The 13913-nt window shown below is 40.1% G+C and overlaps 1 protein-coding gene across 1 annotated transcript; it reads right to left on the reverse strand.

The window, feature by feature from the left end:
• Positions 1-1232: 1232 nt before the first annotated feature.
• slc30a9 (solute carrier family 30 member 9) lies at positions 1233-12156 on the reverse strand. Its single transcript, XM_023398155.2, has 18 exons — positions 12049-12156; positions 11498-11653; positions 10979-11170; positions 10123-10170; positions 9838-9937; positions 9463-9555; positions 9235-9317; positions 8422-8480; positions 7786-7853; positions 6733-6891; positions 6168-6303; positions 6043-6082; positions 5879-5950; positions 5239-5346; positions 4908-5073; positions 3974-4103; positions 3077-3190; positions 1233-2900 (listed from the first exon to the last, which is right to left on the reverse strand). Exons 2-18 carry the CDS (start codon positions 11610-11612, stop codon positions 2856-2858), a joined length of 1728 nt encoding a protein of 575 aa, XP_023253923.1. The 5' UTR covers positions 11613-11653; positions 12049-12156; the 3' UTR covers positions 1233-2855.
• Positions 12157-13913: the final 1757 nt, after the last annotated feature.

Consider the following 13913-nt stretch of genomic DNA (forward strand, 5'->3'; position numbering starts at 1 on the left):
TACACAGAGATGGTGCGTAAAGCATAATAAAGGTTAATGAGTTTAGGTTTTCTGCATGGGTAATGGGAGGTGATTACACTGCTGCACTAAAACTCGTTTCTTTAATTCAATTCCGCACCGAAGAATAATGGGGACTCGGGAATTGATAATCACAGACTTGTGGTGATGGAGGGGGGTTGGGGTTGCATGAAAATCTGAGACTCCAACTGTGCAGGTTGACTGCGCCCCCATCTGTAGGCTGCTGGAGATGAAAATATTGGAGAGGGAAAAACAGGATGCATCGAAAAATATCACAAAATCAGTCACATTTTTCAAAGTAGCTCACATTATCTACCAGGTAATGAGAGTGAAAGCAGCGATGTGATGTGCAGAAGGCTGCGGAAGGACTGGAGATGTGTTTGGTTTATCTCCAGACGTGACAGGCGCGTCTCGACGCATGTTTCTTTTATAACGAGCCAAATGAGCCAGAGGATCTGGTTGTGTTTTTTTTTTTTAATGAACGTGCACAAGCGACCCTTTCTTTCTCTAAGGAGACATGAAAGGAAACGAGATGGGCAGTGGCACTGGTACAACTGACTTGGGAATGGTATGACGAGACATGACACTGATATGCGCGCAACACCCATGATGTGAAGACAACATTCAATGGTCAAAAACCTGCAATGGAGTTTGTCCGCATTGTCTCCGCTCTCCGGGCTCGGCGAAAAATTATTTCAGTCGAGTAGTCTAGCGTGGTCCGGCCGCGATGCTGTGCGTAATGTTTTGAATGGTCGGTCAATGCGCAGACTGGTTGGGAAATGACTGTTTTTATTGACGTCAGCGTACAGGCTAGTGCCCCCCCCCCCCCCCCCCCCCCCCCCTCTCTCATCCCTACAACTGCACCATCTAATGGACTTGGGTTTACATTCCAGTCAACCAGCTGAGCTTTAAACAGGAAACAGGCCTCCCATCCCAAACATCGAGGCGTGAAAATGTCCCTCTTTACTGCTCCAGATGTGGGCAAATGCAGAAAGATCTTTAGTGGAGGGTCAGTCATTCTTCCTTTAGTGCAACAGCCCAGACAGGAAGCTTGAAGCTCCTACTAGACCCCAAACATCTGGAGTGAGAACGAGACCAGGCAATGATGCCTTCCGTAATATAATCACATAATATACATAACGGCATGATGTCATATGGCAAAATGTAAAAAAAAAAAAAAAATAGAAAGAAAGAAAGAAAGAAATCCACATGCATGACAGAAAAGGAAAGCAAAATATTTTAATAAATTATTTCAAATTTATTCCAACTCCTTCAGCAGTGGCAACATTGTTATAACCAAAGGTAAATATTACATTATTAACACCTTCAAAAATATATATCCACCCTCCCAATAATGATGAAATGACTCCAGCCCACCTCCTGTTCAGCAGACAGGTGTGTCTCGTGCAGCTGGGACTGTGTGCTGACCGTAGATTCAGAATGAAAACAAAAGCACAATCAGTATATACTGTGTTTTAAAACAGATCTTTCAGCAGAAACACTACAGAGCAGGAGATTATTTACTTTGGTATTTTGGTACACGTACTGTACAGGGTGACATCCTGAATGATTAAAACAAAGCCATTTTAATGTTGACACGTGATTAAAACCTGTTTGTTTGGTACCTTTTTTCTCATCATCGGCCGCTTATTTACACTGAGTGGATCTGAGCGTGTCCTCCAGTACTTTGGAACAATCATCTGCTGATCAGCTGCCGAACTCACGAGACAAAATTAACTACACCTCAAATTGGGAAAGCATCAAAGTTTGGAGTGTGGAGCCAGTAAAGAGAGAAGGCAAGTGACAAGAGAACAGATGCCACTGACTATAACATCATTTCATGGTGTGGAAGGATGTTTACACTTCTCATTTCACCTTCTGCAAAGATAAACATGTCCAATAAATGGTTATTTAATAGATTTGTTAGTTAGACTTGTCAACTTGTCTTTGTAATATCACAGGAATATGACAACCTGTTTTCTAATAGGTTTTTCTTTTTTTTTTTGCTTAAGCTGATGCTCCTTAAGTGCTACTGTATTAAACATCAGTTCACTCCTCAGCTCTATCATACAAATCAAAAAAGTCTTAACACCTTTTACTTTGCATATTTTTTCTGTAATTGCAATAAAATCTATTCATCACAAATTCTGTCTTTATTAGAGAAGCTGCAGCAGCATCGTGCCATCTTAAGCTCATCACTTTTTACATTAAAAGAAAAAAAAAAATCTATTATTGTCTAGCAATTAAATAAGTCTAGTTTGAATATGTAGCTCTCAGGTTTCCTTTGTACTAATGAAGGCAACACTATCACTGTGGTTCAAGCATAACATTAAAGTAAAGTACAAGTATAGTTAGTGATACTGGTCCTTTTGTGTGATCTCGTTTTTTGAAGCAGACATGTTTTCAACCAAATCCAGACACATTCATGGAGGAATGTGAGTTCAAGCAAACAACCAGAGGACTAAACTGTTGTATCTGTGTGAACTGCAACACAGATTTTAATTTCTCTTCAAATTCAAGGAGACTACTGAGAGTCCTTAGTCCTTAGCCAGAAACACTCACACTTGAATGTGTGTGAGCGGATCTCTGGCAGGTTGAACTCTTGTTTATCGCTACATGAAGTTTAAGCAACACAAAGACAAGCCGATCATTGTTCAGACATTGTCCTTGTGAGATTCTGGACTATTCTACAGTAAGACTTGATGACTTTGTGCAGAGACGGATCCTTGTTTTGAAGAGGTCAGGATGGGAGGCAGATTGTGGAGGTGGACTCAGTCCTCCTCTCACCTTTTCTTCTTGATGCAGCAGGATGTGCCCTCAGCAGAGACCAGGAAGTATTATAGTATCTCCAAGTCCACGTGACGAACCTCTGGGTTACGTTGCTATGGAGGAAAGAAACAGAGTTACATACGAATCTGTCTGGCAATGCTTACAAAATGTCTTTGATATGCAGATAAATTCCAGCAAATATCCAACCTGAAATAGTAAAAAAAAGAGTTTCTAGATATATTGTAGCATCAGACGGACAACAATTTGGACGAGTTTAATGTTTCAGTACCTTGAGTTCTTTCTCCAAACGGTCCACCTCAGCTCCCAGGGTGTCAATGATGTTCTCCCCGTGTTTCAGCATGAAGTTCTCCAGCTCCTCGGGGGTCTTCACCTGCTGAATGTCCTGCAGAGACAGAAAAGCACACACTTAACTGTTGCTAAAGATACAGGTAAACCTCCTGGATGCCAGAAACACACAAAGAAATAAATCCTAACAAAAGAGCTTTTGCAGAAAAAAGTCTCAAGAAAGCAGTTAACCAGCTTAAACAACAGAAATTACGTCAGTTTGTCCAAATTCCTGTTTATTAAAATTAATATTTAACAGCTCGATTTGATCTGAAGCTGAATCAGGAGGCAACAAATTTAATCCTTAAACCTCTGTAAACATTCTCTGTGCAAGTGGAGACCAGTACACAATTCTGTCACACTCAAATACGGTACATTTCAACAAAAAAACAAAGCATTTTCTAATGATATGAAAGTGGCAGTTTGTTTACAAAGTAACAGTTGTAGCAAAAACACTGAATCCGAACCATAGATACAAGAAACTGTGTTAACGGCAGTGTGATTAAGTTTCTTTTAGTACTGGGGAGCAAATCTATTGTAACAGTAATAATGTAAAGGTAAATTATGACATTTTCTTCAGCTTACAACTGTCCCTGAGGCACACACAAGGAAAATAAAAACTCTGTGGTTTAGCATCACTGTTCATGTGTCTGCCTTTAACCAACAACTCCAGAGCAACAAGTACAGTAGGAGTCTTAATGTATTTCATGTTTAATACCACCCACATCACATTAAAAAGGAGAGAGTGGAAATACTAAAGAAAACAATGAAGAGCGATGCAGTTTTCAGCAGTATATGTAAAAATATTTGCACCAAATTGCGTAAACCAATAAAAACTTACATTAAGGATTTGTTCAATGTCTTGTTTTTCCAGATATGACCGTGTCACAACTCGGCCATCAAAGTCAACTTCAGCCTTGAAGCGCACTTTACTAAGTCCCATATCAGTGGCCTTCACGTCGTGGATGGCCCTGCTCAAAACAAAATAAAGCATACGAGGAAAACTCCAGGGGATGCAGGTAGAAAAACAACAACAAAACAGCTCCACTGAACATTACAGTGGATTTCAGCTAGAACACAAAGTCTTCATAATGTAATGTGCAAAGCTCCTCAGCTCCTAGAATGAAATGTACAATGAAACTGATGACAAACAGGTTATCTGCAGATCTTAAAAAGTTAAAAAGGGATTAGTCTTTACAAAAGTCTTTTAAAAAAAATTCTAGCACGCCTTGGCCAGAAATGTTAGTTATAAAATGTTTCTGTATGTGATTTTAGCAAAACTGTCTGGAAAATCTCCAGTACCATAAATCTAGACCTCCGTTAGTAAAACTATTATTATTAGGAATTATTGTTATATACAGCTGGGAAGAAGTGACAAAAAAGCTATGGAAATGTCAATAAATTCCTAAATAATTTTGGGCCATATCATCCCTGCTGGCTGTCACAGATATCTTTCAGTGCGACTACATTTGTTTTATTAAAAAGACCTTTAAATGTCTTAAATTTAACTTGGTGAACAACAGACAGAGGTATTGTACTCTGTGAACAGCTGGCCCTGAAGACATTCACATATGAAGACCAATAAATACCAGGTGGTCTCTTTGAGGCCTGAATGTTGGCCATTAACTGTAGTACACGTAACGTCACTGTTAGACCATGTGGACGGGCTCACCTAGTGGTCGGTGGATTTATTTGTATTCACATGAATGATTCTGGACTTGACATCAACAACACCTGCGTGATGTGTGTGTGTGTGTGTGTGAACATTTACTGACCTTACAGCGGGGTCGTTTTCCAGGAACTCTGTAAGCTTCTGTACACGTTCAGCCTGTATGGAGCGTCCAATCAGGGCCTCTGTGTTAGTATAGATGAGGAAGGCTGAGACGGCTCCCAGCAGTGTGCCCACACCAAGAGAGCCCAAGCTGTCATAGTACGGGTTACCTGGAACAACACACACAGAGCCGGAGAGAGGAAACCGAAAGAAAGGAAATCAGCAAAAGCAAATTATCTTGAGAGAAATTTATCAACCAACTAAAGACTAATAATAATTGGGATAATAGAACAGATTGAACAGTGTGAAAAATGCCTCCATGTTTTTTTGTTTACCAGTGAGTGAGGTGAGCCCCATGCAGCTAGCAGCCAGGATGACTCCTAATACAGCAGCTGCGTCCTCCAGCAGCACCACGTTAGTACTGGGGTCTCGACTCTGCATTACTGCACACACAAAACAATGCAAGACCACATTTACACCTGAAGCAGCTTGTACCCACGTTACACCAGTTTGGGATTTATCCTCATAACATTCAATGTGAGAAATGTGTCCTTAGCCACAGGATGGCTATCTGATTTCCTACTGTCCTTCACAATATGGAAATCAACTTGACCTGCTGGACACTGTGACAGAAAACCCCTGGTTTCATTTTACTCCAGAGGTGAGTCTAACCAACCCATGAGCCATTCCTGGCTCCAGTACAGAGATCATACAGTGTGTTTCGCTTGGAGAAACATCTCTATTTACACTTGGCCATCTTGCATTCAGCCTTTTAAAAAAAGCACCATCATATTTGATTTCAGCAAATTCAACTCAGTCAGAATTCAATTCCTCTCCCCTGCATCTTCAGGATGTTTTACCTGCAGTATGTAATGTAGATACGTGGTAAATAAACTGATATCTGATCACTACACACAATGCCAGGTGTAAATAGCATTCAATGCATTTGATGAGACAGATTTTAGTTGTTCATACCATATTCATAAAAAGACAGTTCATGCTGTTGGGCACTCTTCCTTATCTCATTGACGGCTACTAGTAACGTGGCTGAGAAAGAAAAACAGAAGATGTTAAAGTACAAACTGCAGAATCCCAGTCAAAACATCATTGAAGCCTATTAGTTAATTTTTATAACCCACCTCCTTCAGACACCAGAGAACCTGCCAAAATACAGTAAGCCTGGAACATAGAAACACAACATTGTGGATCATTATTATCCTTTATACACCTTGTATGACAGACAAAAGTTGATCCAAACACTCACCCATAACAGTGATTCAATGGGCTCTGGGTGCAGCAATCCCATGATACCATGGTACCAAGAGAGGCCTGCTCCCATCATAAAAATACCCACACCACTGATGAGGGAGGCGATGTAGCGCATGTTGGAGAATCCATACCTGGAAAACACAGAAGGGCTCTATCACAGCTGACATTTCAGCCACCATTATTTTGTTAATTACACATACTTTTGCATGTGATGCTCTTTGCTAAGGATTAAAAGTTACATCTGCAAAGTTGTCATGTAGATTTTCACAAGGCATTGTGTAACAAAATGCTGTTCTGCTAAATTAATTCACTGGAAGCCATCGGGAGTCAATCTGAGGAGGAGTCTGAATAAGTAGAAAAGTACTGTGGTGGCAATGTTATGTTAAAATTATGTCATTGAATTCAATATTGACAAGCCAGTAATAATACCAGTAATGAAGTTAAATTCATTTCTCTATGTTACTTCTACTCTTTGGTGCTGTGATGACTGAATATCCTTTGGGCTCGGCTCAACTTCCTGCCATCTACTTTTCAGTAGTATAGTAAGGTGTGGTGCTTACGGGTGCACTGCGTCCGGGTTGCGGACAGACTGGCTGATTCCCAGGGCGAGCAGACCCTGGTTGCAGGTGTCAGCCAGAGAGTGGATGGCCTCGGAGAACATGCTGGCTGATCCAGTGTAGACCCATGCCAGGAGTTTGAAGAAGAAATTCAGCCCATTGCTGAGGAGAAAGAAAACAAGTGGATGTAGCACTTAGACAGTGATGACAAAGTTCCTATTTTACAGATTTATCTATTGGCTTGTACAAGACATTGAAACATAGTTCACTACCTAATAATGTGGCTGTTCGAGTGTAGACACACTTAGCAGTGACAACCAAATCATAAACAAATGATGACATAGCTGTGCTAGCATACGCAGTCCTGACAGCTGTCACATTGCCAAAGATCAGATATGAATCAGATTTAGGATCACATTTGCAGGTGGCCCAGATCTGATATGAAAAAAGAAGCCAACTGAATTTACAACAAACAGTTACTCTTATTTATGATTATGTAACTTTTCTCTTTTAGTGCAAAATTTGCAGAAACTGATTCACAGCTTTTACACCGAGACTGGACTTCTCCTGTAACGAGCATTTAACTAATTGAGTCCTGTGAGTCTTTGTGCACACAGAATGACAGAAACGGTCTGCTGCTCATGTGACTGCACATGTCCTCTAACACAATCATCCTAATCCAATAGGCTGCAGGACCTCATGTGAGACGTCCTAATACAAATTTCTACATCTTTTAGATCTTTACTGTTGAACGTCAAAACCTTCTTTAAAACAAAAAGTCACAAGTGACTGTACATGTACTGTCCACATAGAACAGTATGTGGTTTGCACTTTTACAACAAAGATTTTTGTTCAGTCTCTCAAACGGTACACTCCGATACTTATCCGACATAGCGTATGTAGTAACCCTGCTGAGAACGGACTCGTAGTTTCTCTCTCTAATCCAATACCTCCCACTGTGTCCTACAGCTAAGTAAAGTCACTGAGTACAGACAGATCTCAAAACAAAACCAAACAGCACTGGGGGTAACTCAGGGTGAGAGTACGAAAACTTACATGCAGATAGCGACCATGACCACCTTTCCTGGCCCTTGCAGAAATGTTGCCCTCTTGCCTGATCGAGGCTTTATGAGACAAAGAAATGCAAAAAGCAAAGTGTAATTCTGATTATTATAAAGTCAAAAAAGAAACACGTTTGTCAATGAGTGCAGAGATGGGGGCGCTCTAATATTAATCAAACAAATACTGGTTGTGTTCCTGGTAAAACAAAACGATTTAGAAATGGGCTTCAGACAAAACATAAACAAGTTGTTGATTTCCTGTCCTGTAGTCGCTATGCAGTTTATGCAGTTGACTTTATCTGATGAAGTATACTGTGGGGATACTCTGCGAAAACAAGCCAGCAGAGTATAGAATATACAATGCCAGAGGAGTACAGGACAGTACAGTATTGAAATAACATCAGCATCGTACAGTAAAGAGGGGCACTGTATGAATGACAGATAATGACACTGTCATATAAATGCAGTGACCTCTGTAACAGGGACAAAGGTCACGCAGCACCACCCGCTGTTGTCAGGGCAACATGGTAACAGGACTTCCCACATTACTTTCTCTTTCACATCTAAGACATGACTTGGAGACTTGATCATATTATTAAACTTAACGGCCACCAATAATCAAAGTGCTCACCTTGGTGTTTCCCCAGAAGTCTTTGTATTCTTTCAATAACTGTTGATTCCGAAAAATGTCTGGAAGACACAAATAAAAGATGTCAAAAAGTTCACAGATCAAAAAAAAAAAACCCATCAAAAACCGCTGAGAAACAATAAGGTATGGTTATATCGATAAGTTAAACAAACATTCACATTTCTGCAACTCTAAAAATATGAGTTGAGCTTGGTTTGAACAGATCCACATTTGGGAGACACACTTATTTAGAGCTGCAATGATTAGTCGTTTAAGTCACTATGCAAGCAAAAATTCCCAAATTTGATGAGTCAATGTCCCCAATGTGAGAATTTGCTGCTTTTCTTTGTCATATATCACACTAAATCATATACTTTGTTGGTCTGACAAAACAAGACAATTAATGACAACACCTTGTTGTCTAGGAAATTTTTTTCGGACTAAACAATCGATTAATCAAGAAAATAATTGCCAGATTAATCGAAAATAAAAATGATCATTAGTTAAAGCCCTACACTAGTTCGCTTTCTTGCAGAGTCAGATGAGAAGACTGGTACCACGCTCATTTCTCCAGCATCCGTTTAGCTTAGCTTAGCACAACAGACTTGAAACAGGGGGAAACAGCTAGCCTGGTTTTCTCCAAAGGTAACCTTTCCTCTAAATCGCACTGATTAATGGAGCTTCTCATCTGCCTCTTTGTCAGAAAGTAAATAAGAGTATTTCTCAAAACACTGAAATTCTGCTTTGAGATAAAATATTCAGCATTAATGCAAATTCAAAAAGATCCACATGCAGCCAGAAAAATTAAAAACCTACTCTCTTGGTACTCTCTCTCCACCTCTTTCCTGAGTTTTCTCTCTCGAGCCAGAGCTTCATGGCTTCCCCACACGTCTAGTGCTCTAATAGTCACAGACAGAGACAAATGAAACAACAACAGTTAGAGAATACAGCAATGAAAACTGGTGGTTTGAGCAATAATTTGTTGTTGTTATTGTGTGTTCTTAATAGCTCTGAAGGTGCAAAGAAGAAGGGTGGAGAACTAACTTGGCCTCGACGTCTGATCGCAAGAACACAGTGAAAGCCTCTGTGTCATCGTGGGGGCTGCGTCTTCGGATCTTCCGAAGTTGCTCCAGATCGCTGTGAACACATGAGGCGAGGGGGTAAGAAAAAGATGTAGAAAGACGTGTGTTAAACCATATTAGGCATGGCAGCCTCACATTAGTTAATCACAACAGCATGTTTACTGATTAACTCAGAGGAATTTGTTCTGTGGTTGTGGTATGCCAGCATCTCAGCTTGCACTGAACAGACGTATGAGTATTTAATACCATTCATTCAGCTGAGCATTGACAGACAGTTTAGTGTTGCTGTATACATTAAATTAAACGTAACACAGTTAGTTTGGGGAACATGAGTTACCTTGGTTTGAGGCAGAATTCATTCATGGCTCTGACTGCAGTGATGAAGTTGTTCTGAGTGTACTTGGGTCCATATTCCCTTTTCTTCAGGACTGCCCGAACTGCATATGACAACAGAGAAAAATTAATGAAACAGGATTTTTATCTGTACTCAGTAGTCCTCACTCAGCTGCAAGCCAACATCTCACACCCACATTCTGAAGAAGATGGTAAAAATACAAGGTGAAGGTGGGGACTATCATCTAAAATGAGTTTCATGTAAAGGACGCACATATGTTGTTATTACCTTTCACTTGAATTGTCTCAGCTTTAGTCAGACCCTGAGGCATGAAACCTAGACAGACAGAAATAAGTGAATCAACAATCAAGCTAAGAATTTTATAAGTGCAATATTCATGGCTGTAGTCAGCTGGGGCAGCAGCATCAGAGCCAGTGACACCAACAAGTTGACCAAATTTATCAGGAAACGCTGACTCTGTGCTGAGGGCTTCTCTGGAGTCTTTGAAGTTGGTTGTGGAGAGGAGGATGCTGTACAAACTGTTGAACGTCATTGAGAGCATCTCGCCTCCCCTCCACGACCTGCTGGTCAAACAGTTTCACTTTCAGTACGAGACTTATTCAGCTCCACTGTGACAAAGAAAGAAAAAGGAACCCATTCCTGCCATCTGCCATCACTCTGTATAATGACTGTCGGCTGTGTTGGGACTTCTATATTATATTTAGGCATGTAGACATGGTCAAGACACTTTGGGCCCCTTAGTAACAACTGAGCATCGTTTAAACGCCACAGCCTACCTATATATATATATATATATATATATATGTATAAAATATATCCAGTATGATATATTACTACCATTGTACAGTATAGCTATCTATCTATCTATCTATCTATCTATGAATGGGAGCAAAAACAATTATATTTGATCAGAAGTAAACTACTTTGTGGGAGATTTTGACATTTTCCTAAACATGTCGTCTTCCCAGAACTGTTTTCTGGGGTTTGTGTTGACACAGAATGTGAAAGGACAACAATTTTAAAAGAGCAAATAGTAAATACAATGCACACAAAATTTCTATGAACAGACAGACATTGAACATATATATATATATATATATATATGGAAACATTGGTTTATCACCTAATGAGGATGGGGTGGCTTTTGCAGCACCTGACTTTTCTGCTGATGGAGCATCACCTGATGCTGATTTTGGAGGACCATCCTTACTGTTGCCAGAGGTAGAGTAGAACTGCACCTTGCCCGGACCTAAAGAAGCAACTCTGCAGTCCGGAAGGCTGAACCACAGGGTGTGTATGCCTCCGCTCTGCCAACCTGTGCAACACAATGTTCAATGAGTTTACGCCTTTTTCCTCAGTTCCACTGTTAGCAAACCAACACCAGGGTTCAAGAGAAACTATTACATTCATTATCAGTTAATCTGTTGATGAATCGCTTTGACTGTAAAACAATGTCTGTCACAAGTTCGACATAAACGACTATTCAATCATTAAAATAGTATATACTAAAATGTAATCATTTGTTATTGACCGACTAATCCATTAATCAACTAATCGCTTCAGCAAAGTAGCAAGCATCATATCGTGTAACAGATGTGACCGTAGCTAACGTCTACTAGCCCCTGGATATGAGCCTCCTCACCGTAGCACAGCTGGGGGAACCTCGGGCTCGGGGTCCGTTGTGACAGGGACGCCCTGTGCTGCAAGGAGACCCTGCAGAAGACATGCCATGGTCTGTGGGCCAGGCTGGGGAACATCCTCGGTGTAGCGGAGCTCGGCACTGAAGAGCAGGAACTCCCTATGCAGAGTCACAGACAGCCGGTCAACTGTACAGTGTTAGCAGCCCGCTTGTCACTTAAACCCAGTTCAGACAGATTAACACCGAGACATCGCCTCTCCGCATCTTACAGTATCATCAATTAGAACATTTAACATTGGCTACAAATAAACTCAAATGTTGACCACACCTGACACCTGTCTCTAACTGAAATGGTTGTCATTGATAATCACTCGGCTGGTCAACTAATGCCTCTGCCGGCTAGCGCTGACGCTGCTACAGCTACATAGCCCCGTAGGCTAACATCCTTAGCTGCTGCAAGTAACAAGTCCTGTTTAGCATTCTACTTTACTCAAAAACAACTGCAACTGACTAGTAGGTAGATTTCAATCATATTATTCAGAAAAAGCCAATACCTTTCTATGGTGATGTTTGTTCTGCATAATCTGTGTCCATTTTAAGAATCTATGACCAAGCTGATGTCAACGTACATAGGGTAACTGCTACAAACAGACACACGTGACCTGTGACACCTAACTGACGTTGACGCTGTTCTCGTGAGAGCGTAATTGGTTTCCGTGTTCTGTCAACTTCTATCGCGATGGTCCGTGCATGAAGTATAATTCTTTTGCAGTTGTTCACATTGTACAGTGAAAAATGCCAGCTTGGGGGGTATTTCCTAATATCATTGTCCTACTTGTGCTAAGTGCAAATGTATGTTGATGTTTGTGAGCTCGTTCTTCATTAGCCAATGCTGCCTAAACGCTTTTAACGCTTTGCGTATCTTATACAATGAAAATTGAATAAGGAAGTCGAGAGCCGGAAACAAAAAAAACTCGCTTTCAAAGTAAAGGTTGCGCGTTTTGAATAAGTGTGTTGCAGTGGTCAATTTAAGGAGAGCTAAGCTAAGTAAATCCACAAACTGATTAAATAATTAGTTTTTTTCCGCTTGCCCGCAACTGATCGGGAATAAATTTCCAATAAACACTGGAATTATTAAAGGGTCTTACGATTCATGTATGTAGCTATTCATCAATTTATTAATTTGATTAGGTGTTGATTGCTTTAATCTTTTATTTTGAGTGAACATTAAAGGCTATATATATATATATATATATATATATATATATATATATATATGTGTGTGTGTGTGTGCGCGCACACAATTGCTGTGTGCAGGTCACCATTCACTCTTCATTCTTCTTTATAAAGGTGGTGGGGAGATAGGTGAGAGGTAGGTTCCGATATATTTATTTATATACTGTCTATGGTTCGATATGGTTTGAACAATACAGTTGACAAATTAAAGAAATAACAAGTTAAAGTGTAATAAGGTAAGTAAGGTGTTGAGCCAAAACCGCTTCAGTGGTTAAACTGGGTTGAGATCTGGTGACTATAAAGACCACAGCATACGATTCACATAATTTTCATACTCATCAAACCATCAGTGACCCCTGGTGACCTGTGGACGCAGACACTGTCATCACTGTTTCCCTACTTATTCTTCTGGTTTTAATTTGACACCATCTGTATATTCACATATGTTCTGTTTCCAAGGTCAGGGATACACTGTCACTGTCATTTCTGTTAAGACTTTATCTACATACAGTATCTAGTATATGTTATACATACTGTATGCATATATGTTAATTTAATGTTCGTAAACCATAAGAACAAGGTGTTTAATGATGGTTCTATTGTTGCACATGTGATCAGTTGATGTGGCAGCTCGCAATGTGTGGATTATATGTTGTCATTAGATATTTAGCAGTGCTGGACATTCTGAGCTTAATGATCCACACCTTCAACAGCCAACACACCATGTGTCAAACAGCACTAATTCAAATGTCCACTGCTCTTATACAAACTTCACTTGAGTGTGTGTACATCATATAGATAATAATTACAGACTTAGAGCAGAAAAGTTCTCATAACAAGATGACTTGTGATGATTTTTACCTACCATCACAGAATTAAGGTGTCTAAAAAACATTTATTCACAAGTCTCATATGTAAATAGATACATCACACTAGTACATCTGGATAGTATGTTGTTATCACATACTTTGGCTCGACAGAGGAGTGTCTTGTGTCTCTTAGTTACGAGCAGAAACACAACTCCCTCTGCCCAAACATGAGAAGTACAGTACTTTGTTCAATGCCCAACTTGTGTCAATTGTAAAGACAGGGAAAGGCACTAGTGAAGAGGTGTTACAACATGCCACTAAATCAAAACAACAAAGGGATTAGTCACAGAATGAAGAGAAACGAATCGCAACAG

The sequence above is a fragment of the Seriola lalandi genome, unplaced genomic scaffold (genome assembly GCF_002814215.2).
Source record: "Seriola lalandi dorsalis isolate HSWRI2012SDOR001 ecotype SW California unplaced genomic scaffold, Sedor1 jcf7180002054972, whole genome shotgun sequence".
In the NCBI taxonomy this organism is placed as follows: domain Eukaryota; kingdom Metazoa; phylum Chordata; class Actinopteri; order Carangiformes; family Carangidae; genus Seriola; species Seriola lalandi.

Bases quoted from the DNA above. Each gene is read 5' to 3' on its own strand.
- slc30a9 (XM_023398155.2), bottom strand. From the start codon at position 11,612: ATGTTCCCCAGCCTGGCCCACAGACCATGGCATGTCTTCTGCAGGGTC. The intron at 9,938-10,122 runs GTAATAACAACA...TGTCATATGCAG, and splicing joins TGAGACAATTCAAGTGAAAG to TTCGGGCAGTCCTGAAGAAA. The intron at 5,347-5,878 runs GTATGAACAACT...TTGTGTGTGCAG, and splicing joins ACTGTCTTTTTATGAATATG to TAATGCAGAGTCGAGACCCC.